Source organism: Micromys minutus, assembly GCF_963924665.1.
Source record: "Micromys minutus genome assembly, chromosome: 6".
In the NCBI taxonomy this organism is placed as follows: Eukaryota; Metazoa; Chordata; class Mammalia; order Rodentia; family Muridae; genus Micromys; species Micromys minutus.
Genome location: NC_137975.1, coordinates 36751889 through 36776625, shown reverse-complemented (window position 1 = coordinate 36776625; position 24737 = coordinate 36751889). Strand labels below are relative to the sequence as shown.

At 35.2% G+C, this 24737-nt stretch overlaps 1 protein-coding gene across 3 annotated transcripts in view; it reads right to left on the bottom strand.

Annotated features, from left to right (window-relative positions):
* The window catches only part of BRINP3 (BMP/retinoic acid inducible neural specific 3), a gene marked incomplete at both ends in the record, with an annotated part of 389121 nt that extends 370911 nt beyond the window's left edge, over window positions 1–18210 (bottom strand). The window contains one exon of one of the 3 annotated variants that reach the window (XM_080918308.1): window positions 17930–18210. In XM_080918308.1, the coding sequence (XP_080774434.1) occupies window positions 17930–18210 (281 nt within the window). The remainder of the gene's footprint in view (window positions 1–17929) is intronic. The other 2 variants (XM_080918309.1, XM_080918310.1) reach the window with 2 other exon arrangements.
* Window positions 18211–24737: the final 6527 nt, after the last annotated feature.

Here is a 24737-nt window from a genome sequence, read left to right as displayed (position 1 = left end):
GACCAGAATAAATGCTAGTTTAAATTTATGAGAAAAAGAAGACAGGATAAAGAGAAAGTATGTTCGGTAAGATCACATTAGTGGGAGAATATTACAAACTCCAAATGGGATATAGTAAAATAAAGCAGGTCTGTGGATCAGCTGAGGAGAGGATGAATGAGAAATTACATGGGTCTCCACGGCATGAGGAAACCACTGAGCCTCCAGCAGTACCATTTCATGACCTGCATGGCTATGCATGTTTGAAGTCCTCAAATTTTAAACATCAAATACTTGGATGTGAAGGTTTGCACTTGACAAAATTATGACATACATGGAAGGTTTTCCACTCGTTTGCTACTATTGATTCTTATTACTAGGTGTGTATATCTAAGTTTTCTTTGGGAAATGTTTCCCAAGAACTCTTTTAATAAAATACAGTGATCACACAAAACACATTATGAAAAATCTGACCTATTTGGATGTTTGTGCTCTGATTGGTGTTCAGTTTGCAATGAAAAAAAAAAAAAAAAAAAACACTATTAACTTCACTAAAAGTAATTTTGCCATCAATAGATTTAATCATTCTTAATTATGTGTTTTAGAGTTCTAATTTTAGAAGCAATTATAAGTCTACTTAGAATAAGTTGCATTAGCAATAAACTAGAAAGACTTCCGGACGCAGAGCGGAGCCTGGCCTACCTGCCACACAGAATGGCAGCTAATAGAGGCTGAGCAACTGGTGAGTGGGAGACCAAGCTGCAGGGGAGCAGAGAGATTTCTGCGGAGTGCACACGGACAGTGCACACCGTAACTTGCCCTGCACCGCCTTGCCCAATCCAGTGATTGGGAACAGAAAATTAGAACTTCTGTTTCCACCCGGAGGCGACTTCCGGACGCAGAGCGGAGCCTGGCCTACCTGCCGCCCAGATCGGCAGCTCATAGAGGCTGAGCAACTGCTATTGGGAACAGAAAATTAGAACTTCTGTTTCTGCCCGGAGGCGACTTCCAGACGCAGAGCGGAGCCTGGCCTACCTGCCACCTGGATCAGCGGCTCATAGAGGCTGAGCAACTGGAGAGTGGGAGACCAAGACTGAAGGGGTGCAGAGAGATCTCTTCGGAGTGCACACGGAAAGTGTACACCTTAACTTGCCCTGCCCGGCCTTGCCAGATCCAGCGATTGGGAACAGAAAATTAGAACTTCTGTTTCCACCCGGAGGCAACTTCCAGACGCAGAGCAGAGCCTGGCCTACCTGACACCCGGATTGGTGGCTCATAGAGGCTGAGCAACTGTGATTGGGAACAGAAAATTAGAACTTCTGTTTCCACCCGGAGGCGACTTCCAGACGCAGAGCGGAGCCTGGCCTACCTGCCACCCTGATCGGCGGCTATAGAAGCTGAGCAACTGCGATTGGGAACAGAAAATTAGAACTTCTGTTTCAACCCGGAGGCGACTTCCAGACGCAGAGCGGAGCCTTTCCTACCTGCCACACTGAACGGCAGCTCATAGAGGCTGAGCAACTGGTGAGTGGGAGACAAAGACTGCAGAGGAGCAGAGAGATCTCTGCGGAGTGCACACGGAAAGTGCACACTGTAACTTGCCCTGCCCTGCCTAGCCCAATCCAGCGATTGGGAACAGAAAATTAAAACTTCTGTTTCCACCCGGAGGCAACTTCCGGACACAGAGCGGAGCCTGGCCTACCTGCCACCCGGATCGGCGACTCATAGTGATTGGGAACAGAAAATTAGAACTTCTGTTTCTGCCCAAAGGTGATTTCAGGACGCAGAGCAGAGCCTGGCCCATCTGCCACCCGGAACAGAGGCTCGTAGAGGCTGAGCAACTGGTGGGTGGGAGACCTGGGCTGCAGCAGAGCAGAAAGATCTCTGTGGAGTACACACGGAAAGTGCACCCCCTGCCTTGCCCTGCCCTGCCATGCCTGATCCAGCAAACAGAAACAGAACATTGGAACTTCTGCTCACACCTGACGACTCTGAGGCATAAAACAGGGCTCGACCCATCTGACACCTCAACCAGTGGAGAACCAGAGACACAGACCAGATACAAGGGAAAGGCAAAAACATATCACTGACAACAAAATGGCAAGAGGAAAGAGAAAGAGTATATCCCAAGGGAACCAAGACAATCTAGCAACACCAGAGCCCAGCTCTCCCTTCACAGCAAACATCGGAATTCCAAACACTCCAGAAAAAGAAGACACAGACATGAAATCATGCCTCAAAACGCTGATAGAGTTACTTAAAAAAGAAAGGGAGGAAAAGCAAAAAGGTTCAGAAGCTTTTAAAGAATAAACAAGAAAAACACTCAAAGAACTCAAAGAACTAGAGGAAAACAAAACCAAAGAAATAAAGGAATGGAAGAGGGAAATTAAAACAGAGATTGACACAATAAAGAAAACACTAAAAGACATAACCCTAGAGTCAGAACACCAAAAAAAGAAATCAGGAGTCACAGAAGCAATCATTTCCAATAGATTACAAGAGATCGAAGAGAGAATCTCGGGGGCAGAAGACAACATTGCAAACATAGACAAAACAGCCAGAGAAGATGCAAAAAACAAAAAGCTTCTAACCCAAAATGTCCAGGAAATCCAAGACACAATGAGAAGACCAAACCTAAAGATAATCTGAATAGAAGAGGGAGAAGAGTATCAACTAAGAGGCACAGTAAATATCTTCAACAAAATCATAGAAGGAAACTTCCCTACCCTCCAGAATGAGATGACCACGAGCATAAAAGAAGCCTTCAGAACTCCAAATAGGTTGGACCAGAAAAGAAATACCTCCCGACACATAATAGTAAAAACATCAAGCGCCCAAAGTAAAGAAAGAATACTAAAAGCAGTAAGGGAAAAAGGTCAGGTAACATATAAAGGCAGACCAATCAGACTCACACCCGATTTCTGAACAGGGACTATGAAAGCTAGAAGAGTCTGGACAGACATCATGCACTCCTTAAGAGAGCACAAGTGCCAGCCCAAGCTGCTATACCCAGCAAAACTATCAATCACCATCGATGGAGAGACGAAGATATTTCAAGACAAATCAAAATTCACGCAATATCTGACCACAAACCCAGCACTACAACGAATTATAGGTGGAAAACCCAATACAATGGGGGAAAATACAGCCTAGTAAGAACAAGAAAACTCCTAAACAAGAAAACTAAAAGAAGAAAAAAACACAGATATAACTCAAACCAAAAAAGCAATAATGGCAGGAAACAGAAACAACTATTCCTTGACATCTATTAACATAAATGGTCTCAACTCCCCAATAAAGAGACATAGACTAGCAGACTGGATATATAAACAAAATCCAGACTTTTGCTGCATACAGGAAACTCATCTCAGTGACAAAGACAGACACTATCTCAGAGTAAAAGGGTGGGAAAAAAACTTCCAAGCAAACAGCCCCAAGAAGCAAACTGGAGTGGCTATTCTAATAGCAAATAAAGGAAATTTCCAACCAAAAGTTATCAAAAAAGATAAGGAAGGACACTTTTTACTCATTACCGGGGAAATCTGTCAGGAGGAGCTCTCAATCCTTAACATATATGCTCCAAATAATAAATCACCCACATTCATAAAAGAAACCCTACTAAAGTTCAAAAAATACATTTCACCCTACACAATAATAGTGGGAGACTTTAATACCCCACTCTCACCAATGGACAGATCAGGGAAACAGAAAGTGAACAAGGACACTGCAAAACTAGCAGAGACTTTGAACCAACTAGAATTAATAGATATATACAGAACATACTATCCCAAAGTAAAAGAATACACCTTCTTCTCACCACCCCATGGCACCTTCACGAAACTTGACCACATAATTGGACACAGAACGAGCCTCCATCGATATAAGAAGATTGAAATACTCCCATGCATCCTCTCAGATCACCATGGTCTACGGCTGGTCTTTAACAACAACAAAGACAACAAAAAGCCCACATACACATGGAAACTAAACAATGCTCTGTTAAAGGATAGCAGGGTCAAAGAAGAAATAAATAAAGAAATTAAGGATTTTCTAGAATTCAACGAAAACGAAAATACAACATACCCAAACTTATGGGATGCAATGAAAGCAGTATTGAGAGGAAAACTCATAGCCCTAAGTGCATCCAAAAAGAAACTAGAGAGAGCTCACAACAGCAACCTGACAGCACAGCTAAAAGCCCTAGAACAAAAGGAAGAAGATATACCCATAAAGAGTAGACAGCAAGAAATAATCAATATTAGGGCAGAAATAGACCAAATAGAAACAAAAAGAACCATTGAAAAAATCAACAAAACCAAGAGTTGGTTCTTTGAGAAAATCAACAAGATTGATAAACCCCTAGCCAGACTAACTAGAGGGCAAAGAGAGAGTATCCAAATTAACTAAATCAGAAAGGAAAGTGGGGACATAAAAACTGAAACTGAGGAAATTCAAGAAATCATCAGATCCTACTACAAAAACTTATACTCCACAAAATTGGAATATCTGGAAGAAATGGATGAATTCCTAGACAGTTACAAGGTCCCAAAGTTAAACCAGGACCAATAAACCATCAAAATAACCCTATAACACCTAAAGAAATAGAAGAAATCATCAAAAGCCTCCCAACCAAAAAAAGCCCAGGTCCAGACTGGTTCAGTGCAGAATTTTATCAGACTTTTCTTGAGAATATAACACCAATACTCGCCAAACTATTCCAAAAGATAGAATCAGATGGAATATTACCCAACTCATTTTTTGAGGCTACAATAACCCTCATACCTAATCCACACAAAGACCCTACAAGGAAAGAGAACTTCAGACCAATCTCACTTATGAACATTGATGCAAAAATACTCAACAAAATCTTCGCAAACCAAATTCAAGAACACATCAAAACGATCATTCATTATGACCAAGTAGGCTTCATCCCTGGGATGCAGGGATGGTTTAACATAGGAAATCCATCAATGTAATCCACCATATAAACAACCTCAAAGACCAAAATCACATGGTAATCTCACTAGACGCTGAGAAATCATTCGACAAAACCAACTCCCCTTCATGTTAAAAGTCCTGGAAAAAACAGGAATCCAAGGCCCATACTTAAACATAATAAAAGCAATATACAGCAAACCAACAGCCAACATCAAACTTAATGGCAAGAAACTTGAAACAATCCCACTAAAATCAGGGACTCGACAGGGCTGCCCACTCTCTCCCTACCTATTCAACATAGTACTGGAAGTCTTGGCTGGAGCAATTAGACAGCAAAAGGAGATCAAGGGGATAAAAATCGGAAAGGAAGAGATAAAAACATCACTCTTTGCTGATGACATGATAGTGTACTTGAGTGACCCCAAAAATTCCACCAGAGAACTCCTACAGCTGATAAACAAGTTCAGCAAGGTGGCTGGATACAAAATTAACTCAAACAAATCAGTAGCCTTCCTGTACTCAAAGGACAAACATGTTGAGAAAGAAATTAGGGAAAACGTACCCTTCACAATCGTTACAAAAACTATGAAATACCTTGGTGTGACTCTAACTAAGGAAGTGAAGGACCTGTATGACAAGAACTTGAAACCTCTAAAGAAAGAAATTGAGGAGGATCTCAGAAAATGGAAAGAGATCCCATGCTCATGGATTGGAAAAATCAACATCTTAAAAATGGCCATCCTACCAAAAGCAATCTACAGATTCAATGCAATCCCCATCAAAATTCCAACCCAGTTCTTCATGGAATTGGAAAGATCAATGTGCAATTTCATATGGAAAAACAAAAGACCTAGAATAGCGAAATCCATCCTCAACAACAAAAAAAAACATCTGCGGGAATCACTATTCCTGACCTCAAGCTATATTACAAGGCAATTGTGCTGAAAACTGCATGGTACTGGTACAGAAATAGGCATGTGGATCAGTGGAATAGAATAGAAGATCCAGAAATGAGCCCTCATATATATGGTCACCTGATTTTTGACAAAGGAGCAGTAAGCATTCAATGGAAAAAGGACAGCCTATTCAACAAATGGTGCTGGTCCAACTGGCACTCAGCACGCAAAAGAATGAAAATAGACCCGTTCTTATCTCCTTGTACAAAGCTCAAGGGTAAGTGGATCAAAGACCTCCACATTAAACCAGATACACTGAAACTATTAGATGAGAAAGTAGGGAAAACCTTAGAACACATAAGTACATGAGAAAATTTCCTGAACAAAACACCAATGGCTCAAGCTCTAAGGTCAAAGATTAACAAATGGGACTTAATGAGATTGCAATGTTTCTGTAAGGCAAAAGACATAGTCAAGAAATCAAAACGGCAACCAACAGAATGGGAAAAGATCTTTACCAACACCACATCAGATAGAGGCCTAATATCCAAGGTGTACAAGGAACTCAAAAAGCTAGACACCAGAGAATCAAATAACCCTATTAAAAAATGGGGTACAGAGCTAAACAAAACGTTTTCAGTTGAGGAACACCGAATGGCCGAGAAACACCTGAGGAAGTGCTAGACATCCTTAGCCATCAGGAAAATGCAAATCAAAACAACCCCGAGATTCCACCTCACACCAGTCAGATTGGCCAAGATCCAAAACTCAGATGACAGCAGATGCTGGCGAGGCTGCGGAGAAAGAGGAACACTTCTCCACTGTTGGTGGGGTTGCAAGCTAATACAACCACTCTGGAAATCTGTCTGGTGATACCTCAGAAAATTGCATATAGTACTACCTGAAGACCCAGCTATTCCACTTCTGGGCATATACCCCAGAGACACTTTAATACACAACAAAGATATATGCACCACAATGTTCATAGCAGCTCTATTTATAATAGCCAGAAGCTTGAAGGAATCCAGATGTCCTTCAGAAGATGAATGGATAAAAAAATTGTGATACATTTACACAATGGAATACTACTCAGCCACCAGAAACAATGACTTAACCAAATTCTTAAGAAAATGGCTGCATCTAGAGAATATCATCCTGAGTGAGATAACCCAGTCACTAAAGAACAGACATAATATGCAGTCACTGATAGTGGGATGCTAACCCCAGAGGCTTGCACTCCCCCAGAAACAACTCACAGACTGTATGAAGTCCAAGAAATAAAGAAAACAAAAAAATATACATATATTTACAAAACAAGAAGACTGACTATTTCCATGTTGCGTTTTGTTTTGCATGTACTTTACGCTTATTGTAACTATTAGGTTTTCAATGCATACTGTCAAGCTCTTGAAAAAAATCAAGTACTGACTAAAAAAATATATTCACAGTGTTTTTGCAAAAATTATTTTAATGTCTGAAAAAACAGTACTGACAAAAATGTATAATTTTAAGCAAAAAATGTTTAAAATCTGTACATTTATCTTTGTTTTGTAAAATAAAGTCATTTTAAAAAATAAAAAAAAAGAAATATACTAGAAAAATCATGTCAATCTATTAAGCCTTAAATTTCACTAAATTTGTTTTCATGTCAAAGCTAAAAATAATTTGGGTATTAGACGTATGGTTAAAGTCTTAAGTCTTTCCAACCTCACAGTTTTGAACTTTCACAGAGAGTGAAATTTTTTCTCAATGGCAGTAATATGAATTTGATTCTGTCAAAAAGATGAACAGATTGATTTTGCTTGAACGCAAAAGCACAAGAAGTAAGAATAGGGAATTTCCTCATTTCCTGGAGTGTGTGTTATCTGGGGGAGAAAGTATGCAAGGATTAAGCAGTGTCAGCAATGAACTTTTTCCCCTCATTGTCAAGATTAGATATTCTGTATTTACATTTGAAATGCTATCCCTTTACCTGTCTCACTCCCATCCCCCCCTCCAGTTGCCTTCACAAAGGTTCACTCTCTCCTGATCCCCCTTTCCACCCAATAAAAACATCTACAAAGTCAGTTAGCTAGCTCTATGATCTATTGCCAGGTGCCTATGTTTTTGGTTATAAGGGAGACAGTTTAAATTAAAATAATGCCAAAAATAAATAACTTTTTAATGCACAATATTAATTAAGATAAATAAAATAATTTCAATAAATGATATGCTCAAAAGCAAAGAAATATTGAGAAAATATTGATGAGAAGTCATGTCTAATTAAAACTGATTTCTTAAAATAAATATTCTGTGCTCGAAATTGAAAGAAAATACCCTAAGTTGCATATGTGAAAGTTTTAGTGTAGCAGGGAGAAAAGTAGAGACAGTTTGAATTATTTTTCTTCTAAATTGGAATTCTTAGACTTTCTGGATGACAAAGAAAGCCAGTCAATGCAGAACTCTACACAAATTTGGATGACTATACATACATACATATATATATATATATATATATATATATATATATATATATATATATATATATATATATGTCTTAATGTAATGATTCAGTTTAGGAGATATGATTTTGGTATTTTACAATTTGAAAGCAAAGAACTTCAAACTTGTTTCAAATGTACAATTTATCCATTTCTATTTCTAAATGAATGAAACAAAGGAGTATATTTAAAATATCTTTTAAATGTGCAGAATTTTAAATATATGTTAGATTATTGTGACCAAAATAAGGAAATACTATAGAGACTTACAAATGGACTAGATATATACGTTCTTTTTATTACTTTAGATAACATATAAATGCAGACAAGGACGTGAAAAGTAGAAAAGTCAGTTGCGTCCTTGGAAAGGTACCACAGTAGAACAACTAGTTTTTCTATTAAAAAAGAAAAATTAATGTGAGGTTGAATAATATGTAAATTATGGAGCCCCAAATAAAGGTTGGAAAAGTAAAAATGAGAAAGAGGTTAGAAGATACAGTGTTTAAAATTTGTGACCCCCCCCATAACACATTAACAGTTATCAGTTATCTGGATGAATTCAGTCATCTTGGTACATGATGGTGGCCAAAATGTTTGAGATATTTAAGGACTGGAAAGGTGATCGATCACATGAAGAATCATTGAGAACTGAATACCATTCCACTGAGTACTATTGGGTTTTATGGTTATTCTATCATTAGGTTCTTTGAGTTTATCTGAAAGGTACCTTTCATTTTTAAAATTATAAGTGCAAAATGTCCTAAATATTTGTCTATTGAATCTGGGGAGAAAAGAAACAACTATTTAATTGTTGAATTTAGTATTATATCAAAACATCACTTTACATGTTCAGGTCTTTGAATGACTGCACTTTGTAAAGAAATACTTTAGTTCATTTAATTGAATTTTTAACCTAATTTTCTAGCATGTTTTTTGATAATAGCTGTATGTGTCTTTAAGATAAGACAGTACACAAACACAGGAAAGCAGAGCATTTGCTAATTTTTTTAAGCTGTTGCTAATTTCAGGCTGACAGAGGAGGTAGTTTAATTAGTGAGCTGTTAATATCTATTTAAGTGAGCAGCCAGGGAAATGTCTGCTGGAAAAAGGACATGCTAATCCCTGGCAAAGCTATTCTTCCTGACTCTAGAAGTGAACGCACAAGAAGAGTGTGCAAACTCTCAAGCTTCAGTAAGTTTGGAGTACTGCTCGCTTCAAAATATATGAATTAGTATCCAGCCTAGTGATGATGGAGAACAGTGATAATTTGGGATATTTAACTTGGAAGACAGTACCCATGGACTGTGAAAATCAGGGTTAATGGAGAGATTCAACCAGACACACAGAACAATCACTTACTTAGTACTGAAGATGTGATTGTTTGTTACTTTTTCATGAGTACTAACTACGTATATTAACTACATGAGCTAGAAGGATTTTTTTACACTATTTCATCTTAATAGCAAAATATGTGGATACAATTTTAAAATAAAAATATATTAAAATTTAGCTAGTTATTTTAAAAAGCCCAATTTTAAATATAATGATGAAATTACTTACACTCAAATTGATTATAGTCCTTAATGTCTTAGACTAATGAATTTGTTCTTAAATGGAAATGTACTAACATCTCCAATGTGCGTTGACAGTGTGAAGTTCTATGTAGAGTCAAATACTGAATTAAGATTAAATAACAAAATTTGAATTCAATTACATGATTTAATCTCACTGATAGATACACTGAATAAATGTAGTCCGTAATTGTGTTTACTTAAATGTAAAACTCTGCTTAGAATATTCATAATTTATCACTGCACTGTGCAGTGTGCTACAGAATGATAAAATAATTTACAGAAATTCACCAACCAGGGCTAATAGCTTCCATTATATGAAAATCACTGAAAATCATATGTAAGAAACAAAAGACTTGGAGATATCAAAAAAAGAGAAGCAAAAGGTTTTATAGCAAACAGACAGGAACACAGAAGTATATAGAAACAGTTACTTATAAAAGAGAGGTATTTATAAAATACTTAAAATACTTGTAAAAGACAAGCAAGTACAGGTATAATTCCCTGAATTTGACTTGAGGCAAAATGCTGTTCTACACATTCATTCTAAGAATATTGGTATAATTGAGACTGTACATACTGCTGGAAGTGAATAGTTAATTCACAGATGTGGTTACAAACGTATTATAAAATAGGGGAAAGAACGGGGAAGCTAAAGTCTCAGCAATCTGCATGAACAGAACTGATTAATCCCAAAGATTAGAAGAAAAATCCTAAAACACCTGTATATCATTGTGACAAAAGCTATCTCCTTGAGATGTGCTTTGTGTTTTAAGTTAGGCAGATGTAAATAGATGCTGCTGATTGATAGGAAAATTATTGGCTTGCTCAAGAACCACAAGTATAAATAGAGAGATTAAAATAAAAGTAAAAGAAAAATCAGTCTCTGCATTCTGATATTTAAAGTGGCAGCGACATTTACGAATAGAAAGCCCATTGGGTACATGTCATCATGTAATGATGTGTTACATGGGATGCAGTATCATTTAATGTTAGACTCAGTGACGTCACATGTAAAAGAAAACACCCGTATGCTAGAAACATTAAGCTTGTTTTGTATTTTGTACTCTGTGACAAAAATAAATTTTCCCTTCCTAAAAGACCTCTAAGGTATTTTATAGATGTCCCTTATTTAAAATACAACTTGGTTATATTCACAAAGAGTTAATGTGAAATCAGGAACAGATCCTCTTTATTGTAATTGTTTGCATTATTATAGTATTTGCTATAATAATCTTGATAAAGTTTTATAATTTCATTTATAGTTATTTGAAACTGTTTCAGAAACTAACTTAACTTAGGCTCATTTTTTTTGTAAAAGTACAGTAACATCAATATAATTTGACAAAAAATGTTTCTAAACTTTTATGGATTTATTTTAGTTATTTTACTAAGCTTTCAAAAGTTGTTGAATTTCCCTTATTTTTGAAATTAAATGTTATTTGTTGCCAACAGTATTACAGAACTTTCAAAATTTAGAGCAACTAATTTTCTTAAAATTAACTTCTATATATTTATAACTTTACATCTTTAGAGTAACATTTGGAGAACTTTAAAGCACGATGCTATATTTATAGATGTGTTTAATAGTTAAGGAACATCTGTGTTTGTGTGTAATGAATGTGAACAAGTGCATCCTACCACTGGGTTTGAAGATGATTACTAATCCCTCTGTTCTCCATCGTAAAACACTTTTTCTTACTTCCTTCAGTAACCAGGATATTCAACCAAAGTTTTGTAGAGCACAAATCCAACTGTGCTGTTGCCTTATCATATTTCCCAGCATTAGGTTTCATAAAGTAAATTTTGTTAGAATCTACATGTTGCTGGGAAATTAACTGAGTCACTATATGTGTGTATGTGTCTGTGCACATGTTTATTTGTATATTGTTTGGCAGCCTTTTGTGTTTACACACATGTAGAAGGATGTGCTTACACATGCAGTCTGTGAGTGTGCACTGACTAGAATTTGACATAACTTACATCCTCTATCAAACACCGGTTAATTTTTTCAGGTAGGGTCTCTTACTGACATTATGAAAATATAATGCTATATCTATAAATATGTATTTAGCACAGGAAGAGTAATTTTCAAAGATCAGGAGAGGATATTTTATTCCACTATAATCACTTATATATGGAGACTTCTTATTTTTCTGTAATTGTGAAACACTATTTCAACAAGTTCTTCAAATATGAGATAGGAAAACATATGAATGCTTTTATATTTTGCAACCTCATCCTGTTTTGTATTTAAAATCTGTGAATATTTGTTCTTTTGAGTTGTAGAAAATGCATATGTATTATATATGTATATATATATTAAAAATAACTAGCAAATAAAAAAATTTTATTTCTTTTAAAATGGATTCATCATAGAAATGTAATGGCACAAATGCCATGCATAAACATGCATCTCTGTGTAATTTATGAAGACTTAAAAATCTTCAAATGTATATATTGAATTTAGAGACAGTCCCAAAGAATTATTAGTTCACTTGACACTATCTTATAAGTCAAAGCTGGAATGTTCTCTTTGCAGCATTTGTATTGTGACTCCATCCTCTAATCATAAGACATCAGACATTTATTAAGAATGAGGACATCATGAGTTTTGCAGGCAAGTGGATGATGCTAGAAAATACCATCCCGAGTGAGGTCCCAAAAGGACATGAATGGTATGTACTCACTGATACGTGGCTGTTAGCCAAATACACACAGAATACCCGGGATGTAATCCACAGAACTCAAGAAGGTTAACAAGCTCAAGTGCTCAAATGAAGATGTTTCAATCCCAATTGGGAGGTAGAAGAAAGCAATCATGGTGTATGGGGGACAGACCTGGGTGTGAAAGGAAACAGGGAAGGGAAGAGGGGAGGATGATCAGGTACTGGGATGGGAGACAAGACTGAAGTCCTGAGGGCCAGCAGAAAGAATGGATACAGGGGAAAACTGGGGAGGTAGGAAGTTGGTGGGACCCTCCAGAAAGCACCAGACACCTAGGAGATGAAAAACCCTTAGGATGCAAAGGGGGGAATCTTAGATGAAATGCCCTACAGTGGGGAGAAGGAACTTGTAGAGTGCACCTCCGACAATAAAATTAATTTAAAAAATAAATTATTTTTTAAATTAATTAAAAAGAAATTAGCAAGTGACTATTGTCAATATATATAGAAAGAAATATGGCTTTATCATTATCTTAGATTTTCTCAATTCAGCATAAATAATAACAATTTTAAAATTGTTTCTAACAAGCTGCTTGTTTTTGTTTAATCAGATTATACATAAACTTACTGTATTTCCCTCACTTAAGATTTTCTCATAGAGCACAACCTGCCAATAGTGTTTGCTATGTGCCTGTGAATTTCATGATTCCTGAGTAATAACTGAGTATGATGTGTGTATTGCCTTATGATCTAAGATATCCTTAAATTCTCAATATCGTGAGCATATTCAAATTATTCATCTCAAATTATTTTTTGTTTTTTAATTAATGTTATTTCATCATGAAATATATATCTATGCACAATTGGACTTATGGTTATGTGATTATACTTCTAACCAAGATTTATTTGCTTAATGATTCACCCTTCTTTTCACACTGGCTACATATTCTGTGATATCTGAAGCAGCCTGTATGTCAGCATATTTTTGTACAGTTAACCACTGTAAGATTTTTCTCTTTTAAATTATTTTCTTTAAATATGTATAACAAAATGCATGTATATGTATGATATATATAAACATATGTATATGTATGAAATATATGTATGTGTATATAAGGCAGTATATAAACAGCATTCAAGCAAGAACATGAAAGATAGATACCATTTATATCACTCTGAAAAACAATGTTTTTCAACTACCAAAAATTGACACAGCTATCATCTTAGCTCTTGAGTTTTTAATGATTTAAGGCCTAGCTGTACTCTGAGAGGGAGCTACACACTTATTGTTTGTTTGTTTGTTTCTAAGAAGGACTTAGGCTTCCACTTTTTGCCCTTTCTTTCTCTTTTTCTTTTTTCTTTTCTTTTCTTTTCTTTTCTTTTTTTTTTTTTTTTTGAGTTTTATATGGTCTGTCAATTGTTTCTTGGGTATTCAGAGCTTTCTGGGGTTAGTATCCAATTATCAGTGACTGCGTATTATGTCTGTTCTTTTGTGACTGGGTTATCTCACTCAGAATGATATTCTCTAGATGCAGCCATTTTCCTAGGAATTTCATAAAGTTGTTGTTTTTTTAAATTAAATTTTAAATTAATTTATTTTTAAAAAGATAAATGTACAGATTTTAAAAGCATTTTTGCATAAAACTATATGAATATATTTGTGTCAGTACTGATTTTTTTCTCCTAATATAACAGGCTTTTTTTCCTCTTACATTATTTTTAAAAGAAAGGGATACATGTACAGATTTTTAAAAGAATTTTGGCATAACAATATATAAATATGATTTGTCAGTACTTAATTCTTTTAGAGGTTTGATAGCATGCATTGAAATCCCACTTTACCATAAGCATAAAGTACATGTAGGACAGAACATAACATGGAAACAGTTTTCTTGGTGTGTATAGATTAAGCATAATAATCTTTGAATACCAAAATTTGCAACAAGGCTGTATTCCTAGCTCTTGGATTATTAATGATTTAAGGTCCAGGTGTACCACACTCTGAGAGGGTGTTATACATTTTTTATTTCCTAAGAAAGACTGAGGCTTTCACTTTTTGGCCTTTGTTTTGATTGAGCTTCATATGGCCTGTGAGTTGTTTCTGGGGTGTTCAGAGATTTCTGGGGTTAGCATCCAGTCATCACTGACTGCATATTATGTCTGTTCGTTTGTGACTGGGTCACCTCACTCAGGAGGATAGTCTCTAGAAGCATCCATGTTCTCCATTGTGTATTTTGTGTGTGTTTTACTGGATGCTCCACCTACATGTGCCGATGTCTCACAAGCCAATGTTGTGCCAACAGAGGTCAGAAAGGGCATTGGATTCTTTTGAACTAGAGCTATTGTTGGTTGTGAGCCATCATTAAGTGCTTGGGCAAGATTTTTGGTCACGTGGAGCCGCGTGTCCACAGAGTCTTATTGTACCTTATAATCAGGCATGTTTTGATTCTCATTTCAAGCCACATGTAAGCATGAATGATGGTTTAAAACGCCATTTTTAACTTACAACCTCAGGACAGAAATATCCGTATTCATATTCTGTATGCTCCAGATCCCAAGCCATGGAGGACTTCCGGAGTCATTTATAAAATCCTTACTGTTAGTTTCAACGCACTTCCGTTTAGACTTGCCCAATTTAGTGAACAAAGCAATTGGAAAACCGTTCAAATGAAGTGCAATAATGAATAACAAAGGCTTTACAGTTAAATATGTTACAGTGTTACATAGTGGATAGTTGGGATACAAATATCCACCATTTTACACTTGTAAATGTTTATTTGCTGCTAACATGGCAGAGGGAAGCTATTTGCATTGTTACTACACAGGAAGGAGTTCTGCAGCAAAGAGATGGCTACAAGTCTTAGATGAGCCCCATAATCTCCAGAAATAAAGTTTAATGGTACTTTGCATTCGCTTTTGTAGAAAAATGCATACTGAAGACGTTTTATTTTACAAAAAAAAAAAAAAAAAAAAAAAAAAAAAAAAAAAAAAAAAAAAAAAAAAAAACCTATACCAGTTTGAAATGGGAGAAAACAATTTCATATTGTTTTTTGGGTGTGTGAAACCAATGATCTTTTACAATCTCATCTTGCTCTAATATTTGTAGTGAAAGAAAAGATATCCTTCCATATATAAAATGAAGGAAGACAACTGAAAGAGATTTGACCTAATTATGTTAACATATTTAATATGTTCTAAATTCAGAGCTAATGCCTTCCAGAAGATTTGGCAATATATTATGCCACATGAAGGATTTTATGGCAGTTCTAAGAGAAAGTAGAAATGGCTGATTACTTTAGAAAACCATAAGGTCTTTAAAATGATAAGCCAAGAAGATAATGTAGAATATATTAATTTTCCATCTCTGTTGGTAATATCTATAATTTCCATATCAGTATTTATGGCAATTATATGCAAAAATTTTAAAGTCACTATAACCTTTTTTTTTCAAAACATGGTTTCTCTGTGTAGTCTTGATACTTGTTCTGTAGACACAACTGGCTTTGAACTCTGAGATCTACCTGCCTCTGCCTTCTGAGTTCTGAAATAAAGGCACATGCCACCACTGCCCAATGTATAAAACTGGCTTTAATGAAAAATAAAGGACAAAAATAAAGACAAGCCCTATGAAGTTATCCTAATACCTAATTCTGATTTTCCAACCTTTACATAATAAAATGAATTTTCAAAATAATTATTTTTCCTCTACAACATTGTGTGGACAGTTATATATCAATCTCTGTACTTAAAGAAATGCCATTTGGAGAGAGTACCTCTTCTCACCAATACTGAAAATCTCCAGTAAAGAGGTTTTATTTTTCATTCCAAATTATCAATGACAATTGTATCACTAAAGTATTAAATCATCCACAAAAGCACTTTTGTGATAAACCTAGCTCAGAAACAGTTGAATTTTAAACCTTAATTTTTCCATTTACTTAACATCTGAACATGCTATTTAAGACACAAAGAAAAATCATGAGGAAGACAAAATTTTTTTTTTTTTACATTTCCCAAAGACCAAGCCTTAGATGAGCCTTGCAGAGACTCTCCATTTTTTCTTCCATGTTTTTGAACATCTTGACCCAAATCATGATTTTGATTCAACTCAAAACCTGAAGAAACATATGGAAACATTCTGCTAATCCCACGATTAGCCAAGAGACCAAGCCACCAGAACAAATACATAGGGTACCGTAGACCTTCAAAGAGCGACCCCAGTACAACATAGAGCATTGCTCTCTTGTCAGCCTGCCTGTCTGTCAGAAACCTTGTATTGCTCAAATCTTAGACGATCACCATCTTAAAGTCTAGTATCTTTACAGAGGTTGTAAAGGGGAGCTCCTTAAACCAACAAATATTCACAATTTAGACAGATTATTCTTAATATATTTCCCTTTCTTTAGAGATTCAGAATAAGGGTTTTTGTTTTGTTTTTACCATTCTTTAAACTTGATGCTACTTTGTGTGGAGCAAGGAAAATTTTCAAGAAAGTTAAACAATAAATGGATCAACAATAAATGGAACTTGTGTATACTCTGAATCTTCTGCAAATATGGTCTGCAAACAGGGTTTATAAATTTTTTCTTAATTCTATATAAACTACTATGCACAGACCTGAAACACACTGCCCTCTGGTGCACATACTGCATAAAATAAAATATTTATAGAACATTATCTGAGTAGTCACAGACAGAAAAATGGTAAGTTAAATTTTACTTCTCATAAATGCCAACAACTGGGAGTTGCCAAGTCTTCCTCAAAGAAACAATCCGAAGCCATAATTTGCATAAACATTCTTAACAACAAATGTAAAGATGAACTAATTCACTTAAGTGGCACCTAGTACATCAGCTGTTCAATGGAATCTCTGGGCCATACAGCGATAAAAACTCTTTGCCTCTTTTAATATGTGTCTTCTTTTATACAACTTACTTAGACTTTACATTTTTAGAAAAATGGCAAATGTTAGCAAACATACATCTGAGACCTTCTTGTGTTGTTTGCCATCCTATCCATATGTCTGGGGCTCATTTATATAAATACTTTTGCTTTTTCTTCAAGCTTAAGAATACACAGTTGCTTTTGTGTAAACAAGGACAAATTGACAAACTTTCTCAGTGACTAGTACAAGATTTTCTACCTATTCATGCCAAAGAAGTGTGCCACAGATTAATACAAGTTTTAAAAAGTAATTTTAAAACACGGGCTATATAATAAGAAATAGTTTGCTTGAAAACTGGCTTGAATGTTCAAATTTGAAATTGTTACATATTTAGTTACCCATTTTTAATAACTTTTCACACCTACAAGATGACTTTAAATGGCAAGAAGACATCACTGTGGTGTTTACTCAGTGGAAACCCTTCATAACCTTCCATTGGAACAGCCCGCATTACACAAAACCTCCAAGTGTGGTATTTGTAATCGCCTTCCCTTCATACCTGTATATCTTGTATCTTGTGCTAAATCCCTGTCGGCTTCTGTCCACAAAATCTGTGTACTCCTGTGAGCGATGGAAGGGTCCCTTATCAGAGAGGAGCCAGTCGAAGGGGCTTGTGGCATGCTGGTCAGAGACAGCAGCAACCGCTAACACCCAGCAATGAAGACTCAGTGCTATCCACTCCCATAGAGCCATCAGAGAGGACAATTCAGCACCAGCTCTGCGCCTCCATATCATGCTTCCGCTGGGGACTTAGAGCCTTCATCCTCTCTGCTTTCCCTCAACACCTAGACAGAACACACAGGTAATTAGTTACCCTTCAAGAGACTACATCAGCGAAGGTGCTGAGCTGGCAAACGTTTCTTATCTTAGCCTCTAAAAATGTTTTTAAATTAGATGATAGCCGACATAAATAAGAAGAAAAACAAGGTTACCCTTTATTTCGGATATAAATATAATACACGTATTATATTTTGTATCTAAATTTCTACTTCAATAGAAAGTAAATTTCAGGCCATGTCATAACAATGCCATCCAGTGGATTATTCATTAAATGTCTTAAGCAATAATAAGCTTGAGCAAATATTGATTTCTTTGCTGAATTATTTGCAAAATTCTATATAATCAAAACAATAGTTTTTATATATTACTATATAAGACTATGTAAATCTTATATTAAATGAGGAAAACCAGTGAATAATAAATTTTGACAATAAATATATGTGATATTTTATTTTATAATTTTTTCCTTTTATTTTACTGGATATTTTGTTTACTTACATTTCAAATGTTATCTCCTTTCCCGGTTTCCCCTCTGGAAGCCCCCTATCCAATCCGCCCACCAGCTCTATGAGAGTGCTCCCTCATTACCCACGCCCTCCTGTCACCCCCCCCCCCACTAGCATTCCCCTACACTGGGGCATGGAGCCTTCATAGGACCAGCAGCTTCTCCTCCCATTGATGCCCATTAAGGCCATCCTCTGCTACATATGTGGCTGGAGCCATGGATCACTCCATGTGTACCATTCGGTTGGTGGTTTAGTCTCTGGGAGCTCTGAGGGGTCTGGTTGTTTGATATTATTCTTCCTATGCTATTGCAAACATCCTAACATAAATATATAGATACAGAAATATCAAGATAAGCATAAAGATGTGTTAGATATAAATATACTGTGTGTGGTATTAATGTATATGAATACACATATGCATGAGCCACATTGCATGTGTGAACATTGAAGACAACCTCATATCTGTGTTCTTCTTGCCTTGCACTCTGTTTAAGGTGGGCTATTCTGTACAAATGTCAGTAATACTCATCTAGAGGTCGTTTGGATTTCCACTCTCTGTCTTTCTTCTCTTCATAAGAGTGTTGAGTTTTCATATGTGTATGCCACCATTCCTGGCTTAAACTCTTAGTTAGTTAGTTTGTTTGTTTGTTTTGAGATTTAACTGAATTCAGCTGATTGAGCCATCATCAACGCTTGTAATTATTTCAGGGGATTTGCTTGTGTTTGTTTTATTTTTGAGACAAAATTTATGGACTGCAAGCCAGCCTCCAGCTCAATCTGTCTGTCTATTTCTCTTTAGTATATTCACCACTACACCTAACTATGTTAGCTGTTTTGAGAAATGCACTTTAAGCAAATTATTCAGATAACATCTATATAATATAGCTAAATGTGGAACAAAATAATTACTCAGAGAACACAGTAATACATAAATATCCGTACACAATCAAGCATGTGCATATAGACAGATAAAAGCTAGGAAGGTCAATGTTTATGATAGAGTAAGAAGGGGAAGTATTTGTACAGAAATAAATTTTTCATATTTACTTAAACTTTTGGCTTTATTACTTGGAAGATTATAATTAAATTATTTTTCAGAGATTTAAAACATCCATGTATATACTGTGTCTTATCAAAAAATAAAATGAGTAGAGTTCATGTGGACACAGAAAAAATAAACAATATAGAATATTCACAATCGTCAAATATAAATACATCATATTATACCCATCAAAGAATAAAATAGACATAATCTCAGCATGTACTTCCAGTGTACAATCCTACAAATAACTCCACTCCAGGATGCTGATGTTGTACATCTGTGTATTATGCACAACATGTTCTAGAAATACTTGAATAGTTTTCTTTCTTATTCATTTTTAAATATGATATTATAAGTTTAAGATGACATTCCACATTGTCAGGAGTGAAAAGTTTTGGTGTAAAAGCTTTAGCCAGCAGAATCCTTCATAATGTAACCAAAATTTAAAATATTAAGTAAACTACTTTATAATTGCTTGCATGTATTTTTCATTCAGATGAGAACTTGGTAGCCTTCATTTAATGTTCTATCTGCATCTTCCCATAATTTATTTTAATCTTAAGCTGCATTGATAGCAGAGTTATTTGGCAATAATTTGTAACTAAAAATATCTAATAATGGTAACAAAACCACATGACCTGGATCACAATTTTGAAATCTAAATACTTACAGAAAGTGTCTATAAAATTTATTGACTTTCCCAATCTCATTAAATAGCTCCACTCTGCTGATTATGAAAAACTCTTTTGTAAGCAACATAGAAAATTATCACATGGAAGTACTTTTAAAGCTGTTCATTACCAGGTCTTACTTATATAGTATGAGAGATGTAGGAGAACATATGTGAATTATTCATAGTCACTGCTAGTTTATGAACATCACTGTCGAATGAGTCAGTTCTAAGTTTCCAAATGTCTTGGATATAATTAATGTATTTACATGCTGTCTCGCTTATTCAGGTACTGTATCCTAATAGCTTTGCTGTTGATCTGCATTCATCAGTTCATTATTTGATTGTAGTATATTGTGTAATATTCCTATCATCGACAAATATTCATCTATGCCAAGCATTCATGAATTTCTACTCTATTTTTAAAAGAATTGAATTTTTAAACATTTCCAAGAATTCATATTTCACAAATGAACTCAGAACATACATGTAAAGATACTATTTGTTTTAAATGTGTATTAAATGTCTAAACTGAAAGAAAATTATTTTGATTTGAAAGAAATCTGTAGTCACACTGTCTTTGTAGCTTTCTGATTAAGAAGTATACTTGTGACTACTCTGTTGAAAATATGTAAACAAAGATGATTAGTGTGACTAAAAACTTAGAAAAATGATACCTTGAAAATACTACCAATTAACGCTCAGCTTCCTTAGGAATAATTTTCTAGCATTTGGGCAGTCCAGGTTTAGTTAAAGGATCTGGCTTTAATTCATGATGGCTGTGGCAACATCCTTGTAAATTCTGAAGCTGACTTTGTGCCTCGAGTTTTGTCACTTGGGCTGAGAACACCTCACTGAAATTTTGCTATTGGTCTGAATGATAGACCACATCAACCCTTCTATCAAAGATGTTTTTATGACATAGTTTCTAAAGTACTACATGGAGCTTCTTTCCCTGTGTTTTTATAGTTATAGATATTATCTGAGTGTAAATGTATTACAGCAGATGGAATATTACAGAATCCAATAATGAAACAAATCAATAAGGTAATAATATATTCAAGTTTCTTCCTCATATTAAAAAAGCTTTAAAGCGGTCTTGACTTCACTGTGAAAAACTATAAAGTTAACTGACTAAAAATAAAAATAAAATTGTCGATGTGAAATATTTTCGAGAACCTTTCATTGTCTGGGGTTTGTTTGTTAGCTTTTGTTTTTGGAAAAGAGAACAATAAAATAAAATGAAGAAAAGTACAAGTCATAAAAAACAGATAGAAAACCACTATGTTATCGTATGACATGTATTTTTATAATTAGTATTGCTAAGGTGTCTTTCTAGAACAAGAAAAGACATAAATACTGAAACTCTCACTTTTAAAAAATATGTACAACCAATAATACTCTTATAAGTTACTTTTTCATATACTAATAATACTCTATGTTGATAGTTATGTGTTCTAAATTTATTTGCAAAAAAAAAAAAAACTAATGGTCTTTTAAAAAAGTCTATGCTTCAAAACCGTATGGAAATAGTATGTGCCGTATATTTAATGATAATAACAAAGAATAATACATATTATACTGCCTATTACAGACTTTCAAGTGTCTACTAACAATTCCTTCTTATCTCTCTGCAATCCTGTTTCTGTTTTAAATACCTTATGTTTATCTAAAATAAAGATATTAAGTGCTTACAGATGCAAAAGGACATGCATGGGATGTACTCACTAATAAGTTGATATTAATTATCCAATAAAAGTTCAGAATACCCAGTGTACTGGCTGGTTTTGTATCAACTTGACATGAGCTGGAGTTATCACAGAGAAAGCAGCCTCAGTTGAGAAAATGCCTCGATTCAGCTGTAAGGCATTTTCTCAAGTAGTGATCAAGGTGGGAGGGCCCAGCCTGTTGTGGGTGGTGCCATCCTTCAGCTGGGTTCTATAAGAAAGCAGGCTGATCAAATCAGGGGAAGCAAGCCAGTAAGCAACATTCCTTCATTGCATCTGCATCAGCTCCTGCTTCCTGACCAGCTTGACTTCCTTTGTTGATGAACAGCAATATGGAAGTGTAAGCTGAATAAACCCTTTCTTCCCCAACTTGTTTCTTGGTCATGATGTTTGTGCAGGAATAGAAACCCTGACTAAGAATAGGATTGAGATAATACTGTGCTTCTTATACAGAGTTTTCTCAAATTAGCAACTAGTGAATCCTCTGCAATGACAAGCTTATCACTAATATTCTCTTATTTTGCTCTTTAGAAAATATACAATGAGGTATGTGTTAGTCTGCTTCAGTGCATTCTTTATAAAAAGTAGGTTTATAATAAGTGGATCAGCACCAGAGCAAACACTGAGAAATTAAGTATTTAAATACTTAAATTTGAAGAACACACACCTACACAAGCATGAAGCACCAAGTTTCTCCATATATGGGCATGTTGGTGTTTCTGAATGTGCTTGCTTATTGGTATGTGCTTTTGTGTCCTAGTGACTTGTGAGGTTACATTTTCTTCATTGCTTTAGTGAAATGCTAATAGTGATTAGATTGAAAATGTCCTAAAATTGTCCTTATGTATACTGGATATTGCATCTCTAAAAGGTGGTGCATTGTAAAGTGGTGAAATAAATTACGTTTTGTCATTGTATTAACAGCATTAATTTATAAACATGCTACAATCACTACTCATATATAACACTTTTTCACACATACATGACTACCTTCTGCTTTCTAGTGGATGTCTTGAATGATTTCTTGATCTCTAAGATTTTCTTGGAAGCACCAAACAGTAATATAGAAGTGAGAATATTCTAACACTAGCTATCCCAGTATCTTTGATATAACTGAAAACTACAAAAAATTGTTTATTTTGTATTGATAGTTTTTTTTTTCAAAAATTAGAATGTATTTGTGAAAATGTTAAGCAAGACAACTATAAATCATAAAGAGAAGGCTGTCTCAATAGTCATCAAGGTAACTAGACTAGTATTTTGTGGACTAAATAAAGCCATCAGAGACAGAAAACATTGAAATTAAAATCACTTTGGAATAATAGTAACTGTCTTTAGTAAATGCATTTAACAAAAGTTACAAGTATTAAAATCAAAAATATATTAGATTGGTGAGTTAAGGATACATATGATACTTCAAGGTTTTCTAAACATTTTCAGTATTCTGGCGATAACCTCTTCATAGTTTTTTTCATGTATTCAGAACACAGACTCTTCTCAGCTTTGACTTAGCTCATCTCCTGGCTCCTAACACTGTACATGCTATTTTGCACATAGTAAATTTTTAGCAGATATGCTGAGTTTAACTCTTTCCTCCTAACTTCATAGACCTCTGATACTAGAGATCCTCAGTCTGTTTATTTGCATTTTAAAATTCCTTGAGGAAGATAGTCTTCTAGATCTGACTCCAGTCCAGCTTTACTCTAGACTTGATTTTTAAAGGTCCCAAATTGCTGTCTTGCCCATCCACTTTAGAATATGAATTGGTTCATTTCACTCACACTGTATAGGTTGAAGCTGCCCATATAAGAGACTCTTTTTATATATTTATGTTTGTTAAGCCAAGATGACAGAGGGCCCATTCCCATTACTTATTCTGACTCAGAAGGTAACACAGTGACTCTGAATAATAGCTCTATGTGTTTCCAATCTTAATGAGGGTGAGCATTCCTGTGGGAAGTCCATACTGCAGAGGGAAGTCATCTGCTTGATCCTGTTAATGTGATCTGGTCCTACCAATAAAGAGGGCATTAAATGATGTTGCCGAATGGCAGGAATGATGAGGAAAAATGAAGAGAAGGTGAGATTCATTCCTTAACAGTGCCCAGCACGTGAGAAAATGGTTCTTACTAACTGAAAACGTGAGAGCCATTTGGGTTACCAGACAACTTAAAACATGGTTGTTTCGACATGGTAGAGCATATTACAAATATTGTAAAATTCATAGTGGGGATTGTTAAGAGCCACAGAACAACAGTCAAATGAAATCTGTTGAGAAATAGATGTTAGGAAATTAATGTCAATTCAACTGGACTCAATTCTAGCTTTAAGAACAATATTTGAGAAGTCTAGATATTACAGGTGTTGGTTACTCTTGCAAGAATTTCTGGTATTTGTTCTCAAGACACACATGGTGACCCTTCGCCACTCATAACTCTGGTTCAAGCACATCTGAGGCCCTATTCTGACCTACATACATTTCATAAATCCATGAAGTGTACCTACATATGTATGCAAGTAAAACGGTTATACACATA